At 36.0% G+C, this 27,065-nt stretch overlaps 1 protein-coding gene across 5 annotated transcripts in view; it reads right to left on the bottom strand.

The window, feature by feature from the left end:
• LOC150089435 (ras-related protein Rab-14) overlaps window positions 1–27,065 on the bottom strand; it is a 108,623-nt gene that overhangs the window by 57,434 nt on the left and 24,124 nt on the right. For 3 of the 5 annotated variants that reach the window (XM_090389474.1, XM_090389478.1, XM_090389475.1), the window contains exons 2-3: window positions 10,395–10,519; window positions 1,436–1,613 (exon numbers count right to left, since the gene is read on the bottom strand). In XM_090389474.1, the coding sequence (XP_090245600.1) occupies window positions 1,436–1,613; window positions 10,395–10,500 (284 nt within the window). In that variant the 5' untranslated portion in view covers window positions 10,501–10,519. Of the gene's footprint in view, window positions 1–1,435; window positions 1,614–10,394; window positions 10,520–16,191; window positions 16,261–27,065 lie in introns of those variants that run through there. The other 2 variants (XM_090389477.1, XM_090389476.1) reach the window with 2 other exon arrangements.

The raw sequence follows: 27,065 nt of genomic DNA on the forward strand, positions 1-27,065 counted from the left end.
ATCAGACAAAGTTTTGATATGGTACAAGAGCTAGTAGGCGATGGCTTTCCCCATTACTTTAGAGGATTCATAAGAGATTGAATTGCTTAGAATATATAAAGGTAACCAAGGCCATGAGGTATCGCTATGAATAAACAGAATATATTCTACTGTCAGTTATAAGAGATGAGAATGAATTTATATGAGAAAAGCCCACATAGCCCTCTCCCAAGACTGGCTAATCTAAACACGGGCTTTTTTCCAATTGGTTTGGAAGAAGACTAGTTGCGACCACTGTAGCTGTCACAAGGCCTAGAGTCAATGTAATCATAACTGACAATGTGACCATTCCTAAAAGTGACAAAGACTTGTTAGATATAAATTTCCATGCAAAAAAGGCAGTGTAATAATGTTGGCTGTTGTTGCTGCAAATGCTGGAGGTAGTAAACCAAAATCATTGGGAGCTGGAAAGGGCCATGCTTAACATATTCATTGCCATCTGCAATTTGTCACAATCACTATCCTTTCAATACTGTGCAGGAAAAAAACTTTTGTCTCTCTCCTAGATGGTAGAATTTTTGTGGGCTTTTTTCATACCATGGCCAAGTAGTCTGTCTTCTGCTGATAGTTGTTGGCTGAAAAACACAATCACTTAAACCAATGGATATATATTTGTGTAGACTGGCAGCAAATGTGTTATCAGTTTTTAATTAAATCCTTTAAATGATACTTTTTCTCTGTGGGTGATACCAATCAAGAAATGAGCAACTGCAACACTATAGCACCACAACAGACGGCTAAATTTCTTTATGTAAAGGGTTTTTTATTTTACATTTTTCAAAATCTCTACCCACTCCTTTCCCACTCATGTGATTGATTGATTTGGTTTTTTATGGTGCATTGGCAACTTAGGCCATGACACACTAAGTCAATTGTGCATAAGAACAAGGATAACATATGCTCATTTCTTGATGACTATCATAACTGATTACTCTAACAAAACACGAAATTTCCTTTGTTAGAAAGGAAATTGTGTTTCGAAAATTAGATTTTTTAAAGGAAATATCCATTAAATCTCATAAGAGAAAAACTATTTTCTGTATACTATCTCTTTCATACAGAAAAATGAAAATTCTTTTCTTAAAATTCAGTGTATTTACATATGTTTTCAGCAATTTTTCAATCGCCAACCTCTTAGGCTTTGGATAATTATACAAATTAAAAATGATTAACTTTTAATAATGAATTTTATAAAAAATTTATTTATATAAAATATTTTGTATAAATGAAAATTAAATTTAATGATATAAATTTTTAAATATTAATTAAACATAAAATAACCAGATTAATTTTTTACTAATTATATCCACAAAATTTCACTCCTTATTGCATGCCTGAACATTTTAATGCTCCTGTAATGAGTATAATCAGTCATATCCTATCATAAGAAACAAACCTAGTAATGTCATAGACCATAAGTGCTCCAGCAGCACCTCTGTAATAACTCCGAGTAACTGCTCTAAACCGCTCTTGACCAGCTGTATCCCAGATTTGTAATTTAATTTTCTGACCACAGACTTCGATTATCCTAGTACCAAATTCAACACCAATAGTATGGGGGCAGTCAGCCATAACTGAAAAATTTAACATTGAAACAAAGAGGTTTTTTTTACTTATAAATTGCAACCTAATAAAATCAGTTTGAAAATTTACAAGATGCTAATTAACTTAATTACCTGCAACACAGCTAAATGAGCAACAGTCTATAATAATCAATCATGACAAAAAAGTGCAAAGACAGTTAGCTGTTTATTTTAAATACTAAATGTTATATAGATAGGTGAGAAGATAGGGAGAAAGATATTTTAAAGTAAATTGCTTGAAAGAAAACACAGGATATAAAAATAAATAAACATGGTATAAAAAAGCAGCACGTTTGTGATAACATATTTGTGAAAGATCTCTACAAACAAGACAGGCAAGCAGATGGAGAAACTCACCATACGAACTATACTGAAGTCTAGTCCCTTCACTATATTGAAGGGACTGTACTTTGTTGGTTAAGCACTATTACCAAAACAATAGAAATTCTTCCATTATTCTTCATGCATACCATTAAATGAAAAGATGCAGATATGGCTCCCTGAAACAAATAGGTTACACAACATGGTACAGAATTTTGAGAAACTAGTGATTTGTATATCACTGACAGAATAGGGCAACCAGTTTCTAAAGATATTGCTATTAAAATGACCAATAGGGTGGCATATACTAAAATGACCAATAGGATGGCATTATCTCAAACAACCTACACCTTTTTCCCAAAAAAAAAAGAACCAAAAATCTGGGTGCACAGCTTAGTCATGAATTTAATTTGAAGCTTAAGATTTCTTCTAAGGCTACAGCCAGAAAAATGGATAAAAACAATGCATTTTTATTTACTGTCTGGTTGTAGCCTTGAAGCAGTAATTTGTTTATAATTGATATTTATTAAATTGTGACTTGGGATTCATTCAAATATCATAACTGTGATTTTTGATAGAACTGATATTGTTTGCTGCTCAGCAGAAATGAAAGGTAGTGGTAATGGAGCACAATCACTCATCGTCCTCCCTAACCATGACAGAAATTGCCTAGCCCAATTCATGCAACTCAAAATTTCTATGTTTGTGCCCTTTGTTAGTGAATATAATCTGTAAGGTACTGTATTGTATATATGTTCTGTTAACAAAGTACTAAATGCATGTGGTTACAATCTTTCAACAATTAGGTATGATACCAAATTTAATACAAAACACTCTCTCAAGTGCAGTATCTGAGTAAAAGTGATATACACTTTTGACTGATGAAGATATAATAGCTAGCAAATGAAATAAACTAAACTTACTGTCTCTGCACATATTTTGTCATAACTGATTATTATGAATTCTTGCTCATTTAGCTATGTGTGGGTAATTAATTTGCATCTTGAAAATCTTCAAAATTTTCTTCTAATATTACAGTTTTTCTAAGTGCAATGCAAGACTACCAATATTTCACTTTAAGTAATACTACAATTGGTGTAAATAATATAAGTGACAAACTGCTATTAATTTCAATAATATTTCTAAATAAATAAATAGCTAGAATATAGAATACAGTGTAAACATGCTATGCAATAAGATCTACAAAGTCCAGTCAGTGAGAATAAAATGTTTGCATTGTGGATTTTCTCTTGTATGAAACATCAGTTGCTTCTCCTCCAAAAGTTCAGAAGTAATTCATGTTGTGGATTTTTCACTTGTACAAAATGTCAGTGGCTTCTCTTTTGTAAAACCAGCAGTAATCTGCAATTACCAATTTACACTCACATGAGATGCAAGCCAAAAGTTTCTGGACTAGTTGCATGAAGCACTAATCACAGTAGTATAGGAGTGCACCATTAGATACTGCTGAACTAATTCATTGAGTTAGTGTGGTGAGTTTCATGTCAAGAGGACATTGTGATTTTGTATAACTTGTGCTTTAGAGCATATTTCTGTTGATTGTGTTTTGCAATTTTTGTAACCAGGTAAGTTCGGAGACATTAAGAAACAGAAAATTTGCATCAAACTGTCATTGGAAAAATTGCTTTGAAGATTTACGAAATGCTTAAACAAGCATTTATAATTATGCTATGAGTAAAACAAACTTTTCAAAGGTATTCATGTTTCTAAGACAACAAAACTTCAGTTGAGCATTTTGAGCACTCAGGTCATCAATTGTCAAGTGAGACTGATGAATATGTTGAAAAAGTGCATCACATCATCTTTGAGGACAGATGATATACAACTAACAATATTTGTGACATTCCAAGCTAATGTAAGGTACATGCTGATGCAACTGAGCTGGGTTGCAACAAAATTTGTGCCCCATCTGCTGAGTGACAAACTGAAATAGATCTGGCTTCCTGGATGCAGAGACCTGCAAGCATAGGTTAGAAAGGACAAAAAAAAAAATTCCTTCCCAAGGTCATAAACAGGAGATGAAAGCTGGGTTCATGGTTATGATCCAGAAACAAATCAGTCCTCCCAGTGGAAAATCCATCATCACCATATCCAAAGGTAATACAGGTCATATTAAACATCAAGAGAATGCTGACTGTTTTCTTTGACAATGAGAAAATTGTTCATCAAGAGTTCCTTCCACAAAACAAACTTTAAATCGCTAGTTCTACATTCAGGACTATAAGACACTTGAAGGAGGATAACAGGAAAAAGCTCCCAGACAAATGACACACTCAGGATTGGCTTTGATAATGTACCAGTCCACATGGACTTGTCCATTCAGCAGTTTTTAGCCAAGGACAAAATGGCAATGGTCCCACATCCTCCCTATTCTCCTGGCCTGGTCCCATGTGACATCGTTCTGCTTCTCAAACTGAAATTCCAATTAAAAGGATGAAGATTCAAAGACATTGTGGAGATTCAAGCTGAATACCAGTACATAAAGGACAACATCATTAGTTAGTAGAGGCATATGATGCAAGAAAGCAAGCTTATGCAGCATCAGCCAAAAATAAAACCCTCCCATTTCACCCCTCCATTCAATCCAAATGCCTGACAAGCTTAGCCTTAGATTTATTTAGGCTATCAACTTCCACAACAAAAGATGGAAGTCTGTTCCACCAATCAACTACTTACTGACTAAAGGCAAATTTCTGCACATCTATTCTACAACTGTCTTTCTTCAATTTGAATCTATGGCCCCCCTCAGGTCCTTAATCTGAGCAAGAGGAAGAATCCTATCAGCATTAAGCTTGCTCAACCCATTCAAGGCCTTATACATTTCAATCAGATCAACTCGCAGTTGCCTACTCTCCAGGCACTGCAATTTGCAGAACTTAAGCCTTTTTTTTTTCTTGGTAAGAGCACCCCTTCGTTCCCCTCACCATATAAGTCTGTTCCACCAATCAACTACTTACTGACTAAAGGCAAATTTCTGCACATCTATTCTACAACTGTCTTTCTTCAATTTGAATCTATGGCCCCCCTCAGGTCCTTAATCTGAGCAAGAGGAAGAATCCTATCAGCATTAAGCTTGCTCAACCCATTCAAGGCCTTATACATTTCAATCAGATCAACTCGCAGTTGCCTACTCTCCAGGCACTGCAATTTGCAGAACTTAAGCCTTTTTTTTTTCTTGGTAAGAGCACCCCTTCGTTCCCCTCACCATATATAGTTCTCTAGATGTGGCCTGACCATTGCCTTGTACAATGGGATAATCACCTCGCTGTCCCTGCTAGCAAAATTCCTATATATCATTGATAAGACTCCATGACCTGCCCTAGCAGCCCATCTGACTGTTCAGCGAACTTCATATTTGACTGCACAATTATCTGCAGGTCTTTTTCACTTCCCTGAGTATAGTACCACACAGTTGGTACATTTCTCTTGGGTTATTGCTACCCATATGCAGTACTTTACATTTGTCAATGTTAAACTTCATTTGCCACCTCTCAGCCCATTTGCTCAACTTTTCTAGATCCTGTTGCAGCAGCATACTGTCATTAACAACCCTGCCAACCTTTGTATCGTCTGCAAACTTGGACATTAAGCCTGACATACCATCATCAATATCATTTATAAATACAGAAAACAATGGGCCCAACACTGAACCCTGAGGAAGCCCACTAATAACATTTGTCCACGAAGAGCAGTGTCCACTGATTACCACTCTCTGTCATCTCCTGCTCAACCATCCCTTTATCCATTGTAGCAACTTGCCCTTAATGCCATACCTCTCCAATTTGTACAGCAGTCTTCCATGTGCAACAGTATCAAAAGCTTTCCTGAAATCCAAGTAAAAGTAAAAAAGTAAAGTGCAGCCATTATCAACCCACTGCAGGATGGAAGCCTCCTCAACAATTCGTGCTGAGGGAAATGGACCATAATCTGCCACTCTGGTCCAGTGCGAGTTGGCAGATCGACCGTATTCAGCAGTCAGGGGCTTGAACCCCGGTCAACTCAAAGAGCGTGTGCTACTGCATTCTCGCTCTTGACCACTCGGCTACGGAGGCTCCAAGTATATGATACCAAAATTATTTTTGGCATTCAGTTCCTTTGTGACCACATCATAGTATCCAATCAAATTGGTCAGACAAGACCTCCCTTTTACAAACCCATGCTCTGTCTTAACTATTACTGCAGTCTTGTCTAGATGATCCTGCAATGCTTCTATAACAAGTGACTCCATTATTTTCTCCAGAACACAAGCTAAACTAACAGGTCTATAGTTACTTGTATCACCTTTTGAACTCCTTTTGTGAACTGGTGATATATTTGCACATCTCCAATCCATGGGAATCTCCCCTGAGTCCAAGGAAGCTTTCATAATTGTGGCTAAGGGTTTGCTTACTTCCTTTGCTACCTCCTTTAATATAACTGGATAGATCCCATTCACCCCAGATGCCTTCCTTATGTTTAACTTCAACAAATTCTTCTCCACTTTGCTCTCAGTTATTACAAAATCACTTGGCTCCCTGTTAGAGTTTGATAAACTTCTAGCATTCCCCTCATTGAATAACTCCTCGTGTGAATGTAGATGAAAAATACTCATTCAGTTTATCAGCAACCTGAGCATGATCATCAATAGTCAACCCATCTACGTTAAGTGGTCCAATCTGATTCATCCCTTTCCTTATAGAGTTTACAAAAGTAAAGAACTCTTTGCTGTTTTTCTTTGCATCCTTTGGCCAAAGATTTCTAGTAATCTGCCTTCACCTGCCTAACCACCTTTGTGACTGGATTACAGACTAGCTTATATCTGCCATAGGCTTCTGTCACCTGATACTTTATATTCATTCCATACATTTTTCTTCTCTGCCACGAGCCTTATTAATTCATGTGACATCCATTTAGGCCTAAACCTCGAACAGTATTTCTTAGTTAGAATGAATAGCCTAGTAGCCTCCAAAATTAAGTCCCTGAATTCCCATTTAGAATTCAACATTGGTAACATCATCAGTTAATCCCACTGTACAGAATTTAAAAACTGTCTGAGACCCCTGTAGTCACCTTTAGCCTTGATGGTAGTTACATCTAAGTAATTTCCACATCAGTACATTGTGATCACTGTCACCCAGTGGTTCCTTTATCTGCAAATTTTTAAGAAATAAACAAGGAGTTACTTTTTATTCAGTCAGTAGGATTTCTTCTTTACCAAATCTCCTTATGTGAATAAATTACGAAATGATATGTTGAAACAAAATTACATAATTTAAAACTCATAATTTGTTCCTCACTATTGACACATGGACAGTCCAACACCCCAGGATCACAGCGGTGAACCCCAACCCGATCCCAGAAATATTAAACCCCCATGCAACCTCTAGTGAAGGAAGACATTTTGCTTCTTTTTTTTTTTTTTTTTAAGCAGACTAAAACTTTGACTAGTGTCATGTTCACAGGGTGAAATGAAACTAACAAAACGTGTATGTTCGGAATCTTATAAATAGGAGATTAGTCTTTGGTATGCATGCATTCGAATGACCACGAATAAGATATGAGAAATGGACGACGAACATTAATAGAATTTTTTTTGTATTGTCATTTCTAATTAGATGATTTCATTTCTAATAGAGTTTTTTATATTTTTACTAGAGGTTGCATGGGGAGTTTAATATTTCTTGGATGGGGTTGGAGTTCACAGCTGTGATCCTGGGGTGTTGGACTGTCCATGTGTCAATAGTGAGGAACACATTATGAGTTTTAAATTATGTAATTTTGTTTCAACATATCATTTCGTAATTTATTCACATAAGAAGATTTGGTAAAGAAGAAATCCTATTGACTGAATAAAAGGTAACTCCTTGTTTATTTCTAAAATATTAATAGAATGTAGGAAAAATTGAGCATATGTAAGCTCTCATTTATGTAGCAAATTCTTAATGCATGAATATTCACTGCTGATAATCAGATCAAGAGTATTACTCTCTCTGGTTGCCTCTCAAACATGTTGCCATAGAAAACAGTCAACCCATAAATCCGCAAAAGTCTTGCTAGTGTGCGAGTGATCAACCCACAAGTTCCAGTCAATATCTGGAAAGTTAAAATCCCCCATTATAAGACATTCTGATTTACTGGTCCACTTTATTTCTCTGCACAGTTGTTCATTATATTCATCAGAGTCATTAGACCTATAACACACTTACTCTCAATTTTGCCTTCCCAATGCTTATGTCACACCAAACTGACTCAACACTGCACTATCCCAAGGGCGCAAGGGGTGACTGCATCCAGGGGCCAACATTCAAGCAGCACCTGAAAACCCAAAACTTGCATACACGTAAGAAGAAAATTTTAAAGGGGTTGCCAAATTTCAAAAGGCACCCGGGTGCCACGTACCCTAAAACACCCCTGCTGCCCACCCATATCAACTGGCTGCACTTCTTTAGATTATGTGTCTCTTAACTAATAGCATAACCCCTCCTATCCTGTTTGTACACATTGTACTCCCCAAATTCCAATTCTGCACTTTTTAGCATTTAGCATTAGCATTTAGCATTAGTAGAGGCATTTGATGCAAGAAAGCAAGCTTATGCAGCATCAGCCGAAAAAAAAAAAAAAAAAAAAAAACCCACTTCCACTTCACCCCTCTGTTCGTTCAAAATACCTGTCCAGCTGAGCCTTAAACTTATTTAGGCTATCAACCTCCACCACAAGGGATGGAAGTCTGTTCCACCAACCAACCACCCGCTGGCTAAAGGCAAATTTCCGCACGTCTATCCTACATCTGTCTTTCCTCAATTTGAATTTATGCCCTCTCAGGTGATTTTTCTGAGCTAGAGGAAGAATCCCATCAGCATTGAGCATACTTAAACCATTCAAGGCTTTATACACCTCTATCAGATCACCTCGCTGGTGCCTAGTCTCCAGACACTGTAATTTGCAAAACTTAAGCCTTTCTTCGTAAGAGCACCCCTTTGTTCCATTCACTAATCTTGTTGCCCTTCTCTGTACTCGTTCCAGCATCTCTACATCCTTCTTGAAATGAGGCCTCCAGACCTGTATACAGTACTCTAGGTGTGGCCTGACCATCGCCTTATACAATGGAATAATCACCTCCTTATCCCTGAAATCTATGTTTATCTATGTGACACTGCATCTCTGATATCCCAACAATATCTGTCTGATGTTTTGACCAACAGCTCAAATTCATCTATTGAACTCCTAGCATTGGTGCACATGCAAGTATATATGCACCCGTTCTTATTCGTGATGACTCCCAGCAGTATCTGAAATCAACCACACATTGTTTTCCAGGCTGCTGCTCTTTCCAACAGAAGCAGTGCAAGAATCAATTTCACCTCTGCCAGCAGCTACTGTTAATCTATTAGTCCATGTATCCCCCCATAGTAGCCAATGGCAGAGGTGAACATTGTTCACCATCTAGTTAAATATTGTTCACTCCCGATTAGATCACAATCAGTGGTTTTTGACATTGAGAGGTAGTCAGCTAAGATCATCTTTGAAAGATAAGCAGCCCTGTTTAAACTTTGCACACCACAGAAAAGCCTTTGAATGATATATATAGCACCTTCTCCAAAAGTTAACATTTTATGAGTTTCTGTTGTACTTTTCCCTAATTTAAAACAAAATTTCATGCAAATTCACTGCTCAATAAAATCACTCATTTTAAAATGTGACAGAACACACAAAACACCTTCTATTCAACACGTGCTAATTCAGACTGACAACAGATAAACAGATTATTCATGCATTACTATGGTAAAGAAAAGCCACTAAACATGCTAAAAAAGTCAATTTGTTATGATGCTACAATTTTGGGATAAAGTTAGTCTCTGAACATTTTGATCATACTGTGTGTGTGTGTGTGTGTGTGTGTGTGTGTGTGTGTGTGTGTGTGTGTGAGAGAGAGAGAGAGAGAGAGAGAGAGAGAGAGAGAGAGAGAGAGAGAACAGCAGGGAACACTTTCAAGCAGAACCACCCTCATATTCATGTTGTTTGGTTTTTAGGAGCATTAGCAACTAAGGCCATATTGCTCCGGGATATGCGGTGGTCATTCCCTGACCTTTCCACATCCTCCATATTTGGTGGTGACGGGCTCGAACCCTGGTCTAATCAAGAAGCGTGTGCTACGCACTGCTGCTCCTTTCCACCTGGCTACAGAGGCGCCTACAGAACCACCCTACCACAGGGTGGAGTATGTTTGCCACAATAGTCATAAATCATTCAAGATTATTTACTGTGCTCATCCTAATTATTGCCTGAAAACTGCGACTGAGTAAATGTCTTTTTTCACAAGCTCAACTAGTGATTTAATTTCGAAACTTGATTTTCAGATAATAATGCTAACAACAAAATATTTCCAAAAAAAGATTTCTAAAATAATTAAATTATAAAAAAAATATAGAACAAAACAAACATGATACTTACATTTTTTTTCTGTGAATTGATGGAGGAGACAGGATTTACCTACACCCATATCACCAATGATGATATACTTGAAAATGTACGAATAGTTATATGGACCCGCTGCCATCAGGTTGAAGAGTTACCTACTAAAGCAATTTAAACCAGCATATAAATGTAGCAGGTAATCAATTCAAGTGCAAAGCACAAACATAAAAAAAAAAAAAAAATTTATATGCCTTAAAAATAGCTCTAGGATAGGGCCAACAGCATATTGCACTGCTGTAGAGATGGGATGAGGATATAGTGATTGAGGCAACTGCTTTGGGCACATGGCAAAAAAACATGCTGAAAGGAGCCCAAGTTAAAGCAATGCTGAATTTAGGTGGTCTGGGAGTCTGGTGCACAGATTTTAGAGGCCCTAAAAATAATGTCATGGGGACCAAGAGCCAAAAGGAACTGCACTGTTCTGGCTGGGTGAGGCCACACTTCCAAACAGCTGCACTAAAAAAAAAAAAAAAAAAAAAATAGCTGCCTCAGAGAGAGAAATACCTCATTCCAGCTCTAGTCTAACCACCAAAAAAGTGTCCTGAATGGAACTAAGAAATGATTTCATTTAATCAACCCATAACCTTGCTCCAACTTGATTTGAAACATTCTCTCTTTTAAACACCTCCAGTTATTTTGCAAAAATAAGGGAACACTCATTTTTACAAAATAACAGTAATTTCCTTAGATGGTTGACTTCCAATTTCAAGAATTCTCCACTGGCATCAGAGTAAACCTGGCACCCTAACACCAGAGTGAACTTCATACATTACTGCTAAAAGAATTATGATCCTCCTCCCAGAAATTCAGATTTAAGAAAGCATAAAAGACTTCTTTTAGTTGTAAGAAGAACACTACTAAATTGTTAAAATTATTATTACTGCATAGCTTTTAACATGCAACTTTTAATATTCAAAGAGGCTGAGACAGGGTAACTGCCAGCAGCAAATATTTTAAGCAAAACAGGAGCTTTTTTGGAAAATACAGGAGGAAAACAAGAGTTTTTTGGTAAAAGGTTTTTTTTTTTTTTTTTTATAATTTCGGACTTTGGACTTAAAATTAAATTGCAGTGAAAGCATATGAATTTTATATTAAAACAGAGCCAAGGGATTACTTACCAGTGCATTTATGCTTTCAAATATTCAAAGAGGCTGAGACAGGGTAACTGCCAGCAGCAAATATTTTAAGCAAAACAGGAGCTTTTTTGGAAAATACAGGAGGAAAACAAGAGCTTTTTGGTAAAAGGTTTTTTTTTTTTTTTTTATAATTTCGGACTTTGGACTTAAAATTAAATTGCAGTGAAAGCATATGAATTTTATATTAAAACAGAGCCAAGGGATTACTTACCAGTGCATTTATGCTTTCAAATATTAGCCTACTTCGAACTCTTTCAGTGATTTATATTTGGATTATCTGTTAGACAACTGATGACTGCTTCGAGAAAAATACTGTTGCAAGTTCTGCTCTCTACAGAGAAAGTATAACAATGGTCTTGTTATACAAAAGAAAGCTTCACCATAAAGAACAACTTTCTAGCAAAAGAAAGAAAGAAGCAAAATAGAAAGGCTTCACCAGAAAGAAAAGATGTCACATTCTGTTTTTTTTCACCTGGCTGGATATTCTCGCACACTTAGCATTGCTATGAGAATTGTTAAAATGCCAAGCATAACTTGGGATGGGAAAATTTGTGATATTTCAAGCTTCCTTATGCACTTGTCAGCTCTCTAACCAAGGACCACTGTGCAGTTTAATTTAAGAAGTTATTGTTGTTGAAATGTGATATATTTAAAAAATACTGGACATACATGATATAACGTATTTTAATGGCAACCGCTTGATAAATTCAAGGGCACTTCACTTTCCTTTAGATTATCTCATACAGAGGAAATTTTATGTAATAACATTACTTTTTTAGAAGGTATAGGGATAGGCAGTTGTTATTTACAGGTTGAAGTATTACTTTTTTTTTTAATGAGCTATTAATATTTTCTCCATTTTGGCTTTCTTCTAGGCAAATTGATTGCATTGCCATCTGCATTGTTTAGGAGCTTATATTAAAAAAAATTTTGGGCACCACTATACCACATATTTTATCAAGTTGAAGGGCTATTTGAATAAGGTTTTTTTTTTTTTTTTTTTTTTTTTTAATGTAAACCCCAAACACGAAAGGTATCAAAACCTATAGTACTTAGTACCGTGCATAGGTTGAAGGAGAAGTATGGGGGGAGGGGGGTGCCGGAAACTTTGCTCTAGAGACTAAACATGGGTTTCACCACTTCAAGCCTCCAATAAGCAAAGTTGTGGTATTTGTGGTACCAAACCTGAAGTACATTAAGAAGCAATCACATTGGGGTTTATTGAAGGAGCCTATACGATACTTGAAGGCTAACTCCAGTATTAAAGGATAGCCAACCAAATATCCTTCTTTTGAGAAAAGACATTTTTCCACAGGGAGCTATAACAGCAGCCATCTTGTCTTTTTCAAATATAAAATGATTTTTTTTTTTCCTTAACACAGCAGTGACATCTTGATCTAGTAATGGTTACTATATAATTTAGTACGCCTTCCCCCTCAAGAATTTTGATTATAATGGTAGATTTTATATCACAGAATTAAATGCCACTGCATTTCAGGTTGATTTTATTATTATCCTAACGCAGTCAGTTTTAATAAGCAACGTGCCATAAGTACACTGCAACATGAAGTCAGATAATGAGTTTACAGGTCATAGCAACAGAGGCATGTGATGCAAGAAAGCAAGCATATGAGCTTATGAAGCATCAGCCAAAAAAAAAAAAACATTCACAAAGCCATTCCCTCTAGAAGTTTGTCCAGTTCCTCCTTGAACTTATTCAAGCTATCTACTTCCACGACAGATGGAAATTTGTTCCAGCAATTAACCACCCACTGGCTAAAGGCAAATTTCCACACATCCGTTCTACAAATCTTTCCTTAATTTGAATTTATGCCCCCTTATGTTCGTAATCTGAGCAAGCAGAAGATTCCCATCAGAATTCAGCGTGTTCAACCCATTCAAGGCCTTATAGACCTCAATCAGATCACCGCGCAGGTGCCTAGTCTCCAGCCACTGCAATTTGCAGAACTTAAGCCTCTCTTGGTAAGAGGTTCCCTTCATTCCCCTCACCAATCTTGTTGCCCTTCTCTATACACACTCAAGCAAATCTACATCCTTCCTAAAATGAGGCTTCCAGACCTGTACATAGTACTCAAGGCATGGCCTAAGCATTGCCTTATACAAAGGGATAATCACCTTTTCCCTCGTAGCAAAATTCCAGTATATCATTGACAAACCCAAGACTTGCTCTGGCAGCCTGTCTGCATTGCTGAGAAAACGTCATATCTGACTGCACAATTACTCCCAGGTCTTTTTCATTTTCTACCACCCTAAGTGTAGTACCACACAGTTAGTATTTACCTCTGGAGTTACTTATACCCATATGCAGTACTTTGCATTTGTCAAAGTTAAACTTCAGTTGCCACTTCTAATTCCATTTGCCCAAATTTTCTAGATTCTGTTGCAGTAGAAAACTGCCATTACTGTCATTAACAATCCTGTCAACCTTTGTATCACCTGAAAATTTCGACACTAAGCCTGATATACCTTCATCAATATCACTGATAAATATACAAAACAGGGGGTCCAACACTGAACCCTGTGGGACTCTAATAACATTAGTTCACGAAGAGCAGCATCCATTGATTACCACCCTCTGTCTTCTCCTACTCAACCACCCTTCTATTCATTGTAGCAATTTACCCTTAATACCATTCTGCTCCAATTTGTACAGCAGCCTTCCATGCACAAGTGTCAAAAGTTTTCCTGAAATCCAAGTATATGACATCAAAATTATTTTTTGCATCCAGTTCCTTTGTAACCACATCATAGTATCCAATCAAATTTGTCAGACAAGACTTCCCCTTAAACCCATGCTGTGTCTGAATTATTGTTGCAGCCTTGTCTAGATGATCCTGCAATGCATCTTTAACCAGTGACTCCATTATTTTATCAGGAACAGAAGTTAAACTAACTAGTCTGTAATTACTCGTGTCAGCCTTCGATCTCCCTTTGTGAATTATTACAAAATCATTAAGCACCCTGTTAGTCTGATAAGCGTCTAGCATTTTCAAACCTTAATAACTCCTCATGTGTGAATGTAGATGCAAAATACTCATTCAGTTTGTTAGCTAACTGAGCAGGATCATCAACAGTCAAACCATCGATATCAAGTGGACCAATCTGATTCATCCACTTCCTTTTAGAGTTTATGTATAAGTAAAGAAATCCTTGCTGTTTTTCTTAGCATCCTTTGCCAAAGATTTCTTGTAATCTGCCTTCGCTTGCCTAATCTCCTTTGTGACTTCATTACAGACTCACTTATATCTACCATAGGCTTCTGTGTCGCCTGATAATTTATGCATCCATGCATTTTTCTTCTCTGCCATGAGTCTCATTAGTTCATTTGCCAACCATTTGGGCCTAAACCTTGAACAATATTTCTTAATCAGTATGAAACTTTTAGTAGCTTCCACCATTAATTCCTTGAATGCTTCCCACTTAGAATTTGCTGTTGGTAACATCATCAGTTGGTCCCACTGTACAGAATTTAAAAACTGTCTGAGACCACTGTAGTCACCTTTATGGAAGCAAAAACCCTTCCCTTTACCCCAATGGTAATTATATCTTTAAGTAAATCCCACATCATTACACTGTGATCACTGCCACCTATTGGTTCCTTTATCTGCAAATTCTTATCTCAGGAATAATCACTACTGATAACAAGATCAAGAGTATTACGCTCTCTTGTTGCCTCTAATATGCTGCTGCAGAAAACAATCATCCAATAAATCCACAAAAGTCTTGATAGTGTGTGAGTGACCAACCGACAAGTTCCAGTCAATATCTGGGAAATTAAAATCCCCCATTATAAGACATTCTGATTTACTAGCCCACTATTTCTCTGTACAATTGTTTGTTGTACTCATTAGAGTCATTAGGCCTAAAATACACTCCTACCCTTATTTTTGCTTTCCCAGTGCTTATGTCACACCAAACTGACTCAACATTGCACTGTCCATCTATGTCAACTGGATGCACTTCCTTAGATTTTATGTTTTTCTTAATTAACAGCAAAACCCCTTCTTCCTTCCTATCCTTTCTGTACACATTGTACTCCCCAAATTCTAATTCTGCATTCCTAATATCTGTGTGACACCACACCTCTGATATCCCAACAATATCTGCCTTTGATGTCTTGACCTGCACTTCAAATTCATCAAATTTATTCCAGGTTTGGATTATAAGAATTTATACTTAAGGTTAAATAATTATGGGAAAAGGGGAATATGGATCTTTATTAGATAAATGGAATTGAGTTCATCATGAGGAGAATGTGAGTAATAGAAGAATGGGTCATGGTATCTTAGATGATGGGAAGGTTGTTCATACTGGACCTAAAGATCTCGTGAGGTTGAAATTTACTCAGGTATTAAATAAAGTTATTAATCATATGTCGGAGTACATTGAATATTTTTAGTCTGAACTTCAATCTCATTTGTATGAGTGTATTCAAGGTGATCAGGATTTGATAATCAGAGTAGTAAATGAATTTGAGAAAATTAGGAAACAGCTCTCCAAGTCCAATGTTCAACTACGGAATGACATTAAAAATTTTACTGCATACTACAGCATTTTACATTACTTAATTTTAGTAAAAGAACTGGAAAACAAAGTTAAAAGCTCAATTCCCGTACCTATTTCTGCAGCATATGAACAGGATGAAAATCTGAAATCATTCTCAGAATGAAATTCTGGGTTTCATTAGCACAAGTAAGAACATCTCTTCTTCTTCTTTCCCTTTCTGTGCAATTTCACTAATAAGACGAAAAGGTTCTCAGAACAGGGTATATAAAATGTATTAATAAACTGAAGAGGTTATTTTAACAGCTTAATGCATTATAAACTAACATGAAAAAAATTGCATGTCTGTCTTATGCAGTTTCTAAAATTGAATTTTTTATATTGGTAGATATAAGAAGATTGAACATCCAGCAAATCAAGCATCATTGAGAAATCAACTATTTGACCACAGAGTGCAGAAATGCTAAAGAAATCCACAAAAGAATGACTATGGTGTTTGGGAAGTATCTCCCATTTATGCTACTGTTGCAAGATGGTTGTGAGAATTCAAAAGAGAATGGGAGTCAATTGAGGACTATCCAAAAAAATCTGGTTGGCAATCAATTCTCATGAGGAGTTATTTGGGAGTCAACTGAGGACAATCCAAGATCTAGTAGGCAATCAATTCTGAAACAATCGCCATCATTGAAGAAGAGATTTCAGCAAAAAAGAATTAAAGTGAACTTGAACAAGTACATTTCCCATGGAAATATATTAACAATAACACATGAACATTTTTGAGTGTCTAAAGTTTGTACAAGATGGGTTTCCAGAAACCTTTCCATTAGCAAAAAACATCAGAGCATAGAATCATCAAAAGAGAATTTAAATTTAATTTTTGCTAATCCAGATAGAATTTTATCATGTTTGGAGACTGCTGATGAAAGTGATCATAAATCCATCCAAATCAGAAAGCATGCAGTGGAAGCATGAGGGATCTCTAATCCTGAAAAAAATTCAAACCTGGCCATCAGCTAGAAAAAGTATTGGTTGTCTTCAATTTTCTGGACACAAAAGGACAAGGAGAGTTAGAGCATCAGGTTTTGCTTCTCCATAACAATATATGTATGCACTAAGCCTGGGCTGCAAGAGCTAAAATTCATGATTTGATCAATAAAACCATCTCCTGTTGGGCTCAGATCTGGCCACCAAGTGACTATTATTCGTTTAAAAACCTCAAGGCTCATCTTCATGGAACTCATTTTAAAGATGAAGAAGAGATAAAATCAGCAGTGGAAGCCTGGTTTGATGCCCAGCTTGAAGAATTTTTTTTGAAGAATTAAATTCTTTGCAGATTAAATACAGTATAAGTGTATTGAGCTTTGTACTGAACACATTGAAAAATTAAAAAACACAGAATTTTGTACTTGTCTTTTATACTCTGTTCTGATCACCTCTCATATTTCCCAAAGAAAAATAGCACAACTCAGAGAAAGATTTTGTTCTGTGATAGATGATGAAAATAAAGATTTGGCATTTAAGACAATATCATCAATAGTCAATGTGACATTCTACATCTATTTTTGCATTACCTTTTATACAATGCACATTGTAATTACGCTTACTTGTTTACAAAATGTTTCCTGTCACTTGAAATTGAAAATCATTTCACTATTTTTCTGCAAAAAATATGAAACAGAGAAGGGGGTCAAAACAAAAAGAAAGACAGATTCTCTGTCATAAACCTAAAGAGTTGACAGCTATGTAAACAAGCTTCCAGAAAGGAAGCAAGTTTTCACAGCATCAGCATGAAACAAAAAAAAAAAAAATTCATTTTCTCATCCATTCTAACTTGCTCAATTCACATTTGTTCCAAACAAGTTATCTATTTCTAAAAATAAATTTTTAGATGTCTATCCAGCAACCATCTTTTCCCAATTTAAATTTATGTCCCTTTGTATGTGTTGTCCTAGAAAAAGGAAGGATGCCATCAGCATTTAGTTTACAAAACACAAAAACTTAAGAAGTTCAACCGCATTGTCACTGCCTAATTTCCAGAGATTGCAATTTACAGAACAAGTCTTTCTTGGTATGAGTACTCTTGTGCCCGACTAATTTTATTGTCCTTCTTTGCACCATTCCAACAGACCTAGATCCTTCCAAAAGCTGTATACAGTACTTGAAATGTGGCCTAACCACTGCCTTATATAGTGGAATAGTCGCTTCAGTGTCCCTGCTGGATAAACTCCTGAATATCACTAACAGAACTCTATGGGCTGTTCCAGCAACCTGTTTGCACTGCACAGAGAACTTTGTCATCCTGTACAATTCCTCTTAGGTCTTTTTTTCCTTAACAAGTGCTCAATTGATATGCTATTCTCAGATTACTGCTAGCTAAATGTACCTTGCATTGTATCAATGTTAAACTCAATTGTCACTTTTCAGCCCCATCTGCTTAATCCAGGCCTTGGAATAGCATACCCTGAATACTGTCATTAACCACTCTTCCCACCTCTATATCATCAGACTTAGACATTAAACTTATACCTTCATCAATATTGTTAACTAAACTTAAATTTGTTAAATTAGCTAAAATTTGATATTTGTTCAGTTGCTGAGTAATCACTTAATAATGGTTGTTAGGGGTTTTTTTTTTTTTTTTTGAGCTCTTGCAACATGCATCAGGGTGTCATTGTTCCCCCCTCCCCATTACTCATCATACTTCAGTTACCTCACAACTAAGATTGAAATTCTTAATATCAAAACAGCTGTTGTTTGGTTTTTAGGAGCATTAGCAACTAAGGCCATATTGCTCCGGGATATGCAGTGGTCATTCCCTGACATTTCCGCATCCTCCGTATTTGGTGGTGACGGGCTCGAACCCCGGTCTAATCAAGAAGCGTGTACTACCACTGCTGCTCCTTCCCACCTGGCTACGGAGGCGCCGTCCAAAACAGCAGCAATTTGCTTGATAACCTCAAAATCTTCAAGTCCGTGGGCACTTTTACTTGACATACTGTCATCTTTTACTAGCTCAATGAAAATAATATACAGTAAACTCAGTAAAAATCAGCACTTTAAAATCCTTCAAATTTTACAAAAAAAAAAAAAAAAAAAATTGCAATCCAGAAATATTAAGAAAGTAATTAGACACTCATAAATGATTACACTTGTCTTTAAGAATCCATGCAAAAAAAAGTAACATTTCTTTCTTTATTTGTTTTCAAGACTATCTTGTCCTTTCATCTGTTTCAGCCAGCTGGATTCAAACTACATTCAAAATGCAATGGTCTTAATTCTCACAGCAGAACAAATAGTGTACCTGGTATTGCACACTATTTTTGAACAGATAATCTACCAATGGGTTAACTGGCCATTTGTTTAAAAGATGAGACTGCTATGATAGCCTATTTCAGGACTAACTGGTCCCTCATCAGAAAGCAGGTGGCCCCCAGTAACAGTGCACAGACAAATCAGTTGTAAAGAAGTTGTTCATGTGAAGTGTCCAACATATGAAATCAGAGTTTGCAAAACTGTAATAGGGAAAAAGCTATCTGCTGAAAGTAGTGCAATACTAAAGTAACGCATTACAAAGGCAAGTTTTGTTTTGCTGTGAGAATTAAGACCATGTGTCACCAATGCAATTTGAGTTGTCGCAAAAACAGATGAAAGGAAAAGATAGTCATAAATGTTTATATATGAAAATATGTTTTTATGATTAATATTTATTGAAATGGAATTGCTTAAAACTGCAAAGTATAATCCTCTAAAATCGGAACCTCTCAATCCCTGAGCAAGCCAAAATTTACAAAGTTTACTGTAAAATTTGGCATACTCAGGGATTGAGAGGTTCCAGTTAAAAGTAAATAAGTTATTTTCTAATGACAAGTAAATGTGAAATTATTTCATTTTATTTTCCAGACATTGGCTTGAGCCTTTGGTGGTGATGAGTCTTTTTTTTTTTTACCCAAAAGAAGTTCACAGTTGATCAATTCATAAATCTCAATAACATATCACATGACAGACAAAGTGTGGCAATAAAGTTCCCTTACTGGTGTAATAAAAAGAACCCTAACTGAATGCACTTCACCATTTTAAAAGTTACTGAAAAGGGTCAGCAAAGGCATCCAAAAAGATGATTTTCAGTTTGGCAGTGATGTTTTCTTTTATGTCCTCAATATCCTGAAATCTCTTTCCTTTGAAGGCAGTTTTCACCATGGAAAAAAGAAGTCCACTAATAACAGACTGGAAGAATAGAGTGGATGGCTAATCAGTACAATGCCATGTTTTGACAGAAATGTCTTCACAACAAGTGCAAAATGGGTGGGGCATTGTCCTGCAACAAGAAGCAGCTGCTTTTTGAAAGTGCAGCCTCACCTGGGAAAAGTGCTTCAACAGTCTTTGAAGCATCTGTATATAGAATGCATCACTAACACACACACACTCTCTCTCTCTCTCAAATACTTGTGTATTCTTGGTGAATCGCACCCTGTTTGTCGAAAAACACAATCAGAATCATCTTGATCCTAAACAAGACTTCTTGAACCTTGGTGATAATTTTAAAGTGCACTGCATGCTCTGATGCTTTGTCTCTGTGTCGTACTGAAATACCCAACACTTATCCCCAGTGACAATACAGCCAAGGAAATTAGGGTTGTCTTGACAGGTATGGAGGATGTCTTTGCATGATGACACTGTTGTTTCTGCTCATCTGTGCACACAAATTTTGCACAAGCCTTCCTTTTCCCTAAATCTTCATGCAGAATTTGATGAATCATCTTATTCATATTCAACTCATCAGCCATGATTTTGAGGGAAAAACAAAGATCTCTTGTCACAATTATCAAAACCTTTGCAACTGCATCCTCATTTTGAGACTGGCAGATGCCCACTTCTTGGGTCATCTTCAAACTGCTAATATCATTCAAACACACTGATAGGACTTAACATTCCATCACCATAAGTTTTTAACATTTCATGTCTTTTTGTTGCAATTTTCTTAGTTAAAAGCAAAATTTGATATTTGTTCATTGGTCTACTGCCGTGTTTCACAACCTTTTTTTAATTATGGCCCCCTAAAGGGCTTTTTTAGACAATTTTTTCCCCAATCCCCCCATGAAATTTTAAACAAGAAAAAAATTTATACTTATTCTTTTTATTCAGTGGGGTCCCTGAGCCCGATGCTTCTTAGCTAAAAGTTCAATGTTGGGTATGATGCTAGTCAGTTTAATTCTAATGTCTCCTCTTGAAAACGTATCAATTCTGTTTCTTTCCTTTGTTAATATTTTATTTACTGAACTAAAACCACTTTAAACCATATAAGATGTTGAAAAACAAAAGTACTTTGACCATTTCAGATCACATTGTTGAATAAAGAAGTTTAGTTGTTTTTGATCCCCACAACTCAGCCATTCCACCTTTTACAAATATACATTTGCATTCTTCGTTACATTTTAATTCAATGAGTTCTAGGTTAAAAAGGCCTCAGAATCCAGTATTCATGATAAGATTAAAATTACTGTTTAAACTGGACAAACGGAAAACAAATAAATTGTAAGTAGAACCCTTTCATAAGGTAAACTAAAGCAAAAACAAACAAATTAAACAAACAAAGCTTCTGTACTAATTTGTTTGTATGTTTTTGCTTTAGTTTACTTTATTAAAGGGTTCTAATTACAATATAAAGATAACCCTTGTATAACATGGTAGTTAGGTTCCTACAAAATGTTGTGTTGTGCGAAACCATGTTATACGGGACTAAGAAAGAGTACAAAAAGGGAGGTTACATTCCAAAAGCTAACAAAAATATACCATTCTAGATTTCATGTACCTTCTGCTCTCTTTAAAAAAAATCAGTTCTCGGTTTTTTGCTTTTGCTTGATAAATCTTTGTGAATTTCATCATATGGAATTCAATTTTGAAGCATTTTTGAAGCTCCCTTTTGAACTTTAGGCCTCCTTTCATTCAAGAATCTGCATTCAAAAAATAAGATTCTAATTGCTTGGCTTTCCTGTATGCTTTTTAGCGTAAAATTTGGAAGTTTAGAATTTTCATCTGCATATCATCTTCTGAATTTATTTGGTTTTACCTCCGATGCCATTTCCACCATCCGCTTCACCAGCCTCTTTTTCTACCAGTAATTCTTGAACGTCTTCAGTAATCATATCTTTTTTTTTTTTTTTTTTAGGAGCATCGACAACTAAGGTCATGTTACTCTGTGTATATTGTCTATAAATTGCATGTGTTCTGTAGTCTATTTTCTGTTTTGCTGGACGAAAACCAGAGTTTCCGGGAGAAAAAAACCACGTTACCCTCACCCAACTAACTCAGTCACATTGTCAAAAAGACCCATAAAAATTCCTCCCATCATTGACTGTTTTTGAACTCGGGTCTTTTTCACCTGGTGTGGGGAGGAGGGTGATTCTATCAACTGTGCTACCCACGAGGGTTTCAGTAGTCATATCATCTAAACCTTCCCCTCCTACTGATGCAGCACGTTCTACTATCGCACTGATTCCATTTTCTGCTTGTTCGACCATATTTCCTGAATGAACTGACTCTAGCCATACATTTTTCCACACGCATTTAACATTGATGGTTTTACTTCTTTAAGCAATAAAGCTAGGATTCTGATACAGTCCACAATTTAGAAATGTTTCCATGCCCCCATTATTTCAATAGATTCGGAATCAATTTTTTCCAAAATCGATTGTAACAATTTTCTGATGTAATGAGTTTTAAAGGTGGATATAATGCTTTGATCTAATAGCTGAATGAAAGAAGTTGTATTAACCCAGAACAACTGTGGTGGGAGGAACATAACTTCAATGCTTGGATGACTTAAATCTTTTGAATGGCCTGGTGTGCTATCCAAAAGTTTGAAATCTAGATTTTTCCACAAGTTCAACAAGCACGAGTTCATTAGCACAGAACGCAACACGAACCCAACAAAATAAAATACAAGGATTTCTCAATTTTTTTTTTTTTTTTTTGTCTAGCGGAGTCAACACCAGGGATTCAAAAAGAGTGGAAATGTTAAAAAAATTATATCCAACACAATAGCAAGGTTTTCCCCGCACAAAAGCTCAAAAATACCGTTATGAGAGGTTTGCCGAAATTTTCTAACCATGTTATATAAGCACAGTGTTGTGCAAGGATTGCCACAATTTATCAATCGTGTTAGAGCGAAACCGTGTTGTAGAAGTACCATGTTATACTGGGGTTGCCTGTATTTGTTTTCCATTTGTCCGGTTTAAACAGTAATTTTAGTCTTATCAACAAGTTCTTGAATTTCTTCACTAGCAGACCCAGCATAACATCCATGACTTCACTTCAAAAGAAAATAATCTGAAAATCTATTTTTTATTCACCTTTTAAAAAAACACAAATCATCTGAATAATTCTTAATGTCATTCTCAGTGAGAGATTCATCGATTTCAGCTAACTCTTGCATGCGACAAAACTGTTTTCTCATTAAACTGATTTCAAATATTTCCAATTTTTCAGTGAAGGCTTAATATGCATTTGCAGTCTATCACCATAATTAATTTCGCTTGAAGTCGCGTTATCCTATAGGCAAAAAGACATCTGCCTAGTGCCATCAGAGGGCAGGGGGCCCAAAAACACTTTCAAAAACTCATTGCCATTTTTTACTAATATTTTTTAAATATTTATTGGAAACTGAACTTTACCTGCCAAGGTCAATGAACTTTACTTAAAGATTAATTTGAAAATTATTTTTTCAAAAATGGCTTTACCGATTTTTAATGAAATTTTATATTTAGTTCTTATGTCATAATTTCTTTGCTTTGTTGTCACAATAAAATGAAATTGAAAATGTTCTTTATTAGTTTTTATTTTAGATCCATTTTGCCTTGGTTCCCATGAAGCCCCCAAATTCCATTTTTACTTGGGCACCATGAAGGTATCATGTGCCACTGCTTGAAGTTGAAGTGATACTTCATTAAGTATTCAAAAAATCCAAGCCATATAATACATTTTGTTTTTTGATCTCTTTTGCTAAATCTGTCTCCTTTGCTTTCTAAAAAACTAATTATCGTATCAAAAAGGTTTACAAATGTTGTTAGACAGTTTCCTTTAGAAATCCATCTGACTTCTATATGTAAAAGAAGCATCACATATTGTTCTTCATTACAAAAACAATTTTCTGAAAAGGCGATCATATTTGCTATGTGACTTTATTTTATTGATGGTTTTAATAACTATACTGAGAGATTGATAAAGAACTGGACTAATACTTTTTTGCAACCAGATGATGTCAGTGCACAATACAGTGTATTGCAAGAACTTTGGGACATACTTCTTTTAGGTGGGCTATAAAACCTTTATGTCTTTCAACCATGGAGGTAGCACCATCAGTGGCACAGGATACCAAAATTTCCAGTGGTACTTGTTTTTCATTAAATCATGTTTTTATAGCAGCAAAAATGGATGCTGCATTGATGAGTCAGTTTCTATAGATTTTACAAACACATCTTGCAATTTACAATTCTCATCGAAATAAGGAATGTATGCCATTAGAAATAACTGTGGATTGATCAATCTGAATTTTAAATTTTCTTGTTTTTAGTTTGTCAGTTGGCTGCTCTTCAATGTTAACTGACATCTCATCAATCCGTCTTCAAATTGAATCATTGCTCAATGGCAATGCTTTTAAAATATTGGAAGGATTTTGATGCATCACTGTTGAAATTAGTCTCTAATGTGGATCGTATAACAGTCTCAGCAACTGTATGAGCACTACCAGTTTTTGCAGTGATTTCTGCAATTTTATAAGATGCAATCATTCCATCGTCATTTGTTTGTGTGTTCTTCTTAAATAAGGAAGTAACAGTGTTACATTGCTAAAAATTCTGTTTTAAATATTCAATATGGTTACCAACATATCCACACTGTGGATCAAAAATAAACTTCCACAAGGAAACAATAAATCAATACTAATTGTTGCTTATAAAGTAGAAACAATAGAAAACATTTTCTCATCCCATCTGTGCCTCATATTGACCAATGAAACAAAAGAATAAATAAATAAACCACGCCCACCATGCCGCCGCCAAGGTCACAGCTGCCAGAAAGGCACAAACGTCAAGGATTGCAGAGGCATTACCTCTGAAAGCACTTAGGCATTTAATGCCTATGAAAAGCAAAGGTGGTTGAATTAAATCACACCTACTATCTTTCTTTTATCAAAATTTCTCTGTCACTCCTAATATAATATACCTATATGTTAAAAATCAGTTGTCTCAGGGGAAAAGAAAACCCAATGAGAGAAATTAAATATTAAAGAATAAGATGTCTTCAGGTAGGGCTGAACTTTGGAGGGCCCCAAACCACTGACCCATGATTTTTTCACCCCCCAAAAACCAATTTTTGCCCCCTTGGGGACAAAATCATCCCCATTGGGAATCCCTGGTCTACTGCAAAATCATGACATGAAATGTTAATGCTATTAAAAAAAACTGGTTGTTGCATGCAACCTATCTAGCCAACTGGATATTCTCTGTATGACCACATATTGGAGGAAGTTTTAAAAACAAACCACTTCCACTTATTTTCAAATTCATCGAACATGACCACACCAGTCCAGGAACTTTATTGCCACACCTTAACTTTATTGGCAAAATAAACAAAAGATAAAAGCAACTCTAGTGTACTCACACAAAGGAGCCAACTGATGAAAACTATACTTAGTGCCCATGGAGTTTGGAGAAGAAAAAAAAAATATATTTTTTTTTTTTTTTTTTTTTTTGATAACTCCAAGCACGAAAGGTATCAGAACCTATTTTTTTTTTTTGATAACCCCAAGCACGAAAGGTATCAGAATCTATAGTACTTAGTACCATGTGTGGGTTGAAGGCTGAGACAATGAAAGAAATTACTTGACATTAGACTTGAATTTCTGTGAATTATAATTTACAGGAAATATGTATGAATTTAGGCTGTTCCAGAAAACAGAAATTGAAGGAAGAATAAAAGTTAGATCTGTGAGTTTGAAGTTCGACAGTAAAAGGATGCAGACTGGTGCAGCACACGGTCGGACTGGTTTGGAAGACAGAGCAGGAATTATAGAAGCCAATTCGGAGGAACAACGCACATGGACATATCTACAGAAAAAGGCATGCAGCAGAAATAGAATGTCTATGAGACAGAGAGTGGAACGATTTTGTTAGAGATGGGTTATTAATTAACCTAAGTGCCCTCTTTTGAATGGAGTCTAGAAGCCTGAGAGAAGTTTTGGGGCACCACCCCAGATGTGGGAACAATATTCCATGGTAGAAAAGATTTATGATTTGTACAGAATCAGTAGTTGTTTGGAAGAAAACTAACGCATAGAGTGAAAGAGAAACCCCCAGTTTTCTAGATGCAGAAGAAGTAATATTTGTGATGTACTTCTGTCAAGAGAGAGATTAGAAGTCAGGGTAATCCCTAATAGAAACAGGAATCTTGTCGGCACTCGGATTTCTTGTCTAGAAATCCGAGTGCCATTGAAGACAAGCATAGTCAGAAGAATCCTTTTTGCGAAACATAAGACAGGACTGAGGTTTAGAAGGATTTAAATTAACCAAGTTATCTTTTCCCCACTGGAGATCATTTAAGGAACTGCTAGTGGATATTCAAGAAGTTAAAAGTTGTTTGTGCAAGGCAAGGTTTCTCAAACTGGAAGATGGAATGTGCTATCATCAGAAAAACTATGGATAGGATCTTCAGTCAATGAAAGAAGGTCATTAATATAGAAGAGGAAAGAGTGAGATAAAGGACTGAAACTTCAGGAAGACCAACAATAGTGGAGAAGTTAGAAGACAAAGAGCTGCCTACCATCACACGCAGTGAGCAGTTAGAGAGAAAACCAGATACCCAATTACATAAAACAGTTGGCAAACTATAAGATGGAAGCTTATTTAGAAGACTTTATGCCAAACATGAACAAAAGTCTTTGAAATGTCGGGCAACTGTTCAAGTTTCACCAAACTTTTTGAATTCATCCATA

The sequence above is a fragment of the Mastigoproctus giganteus genome, chromosome 2 (assembly GCF_048544385.1).
Source record: "Mastigoproctus giganteus isolate SK-2022 chromosome 2, ASM4854438v1, whole genome shotgun sequence".
NCBI lineage: Eukaryota > Metazoa > Arthropoda > Arachnida > Uropygi > Thelyphonidae > Mastigoproctus > Mastigoproctus giganteus.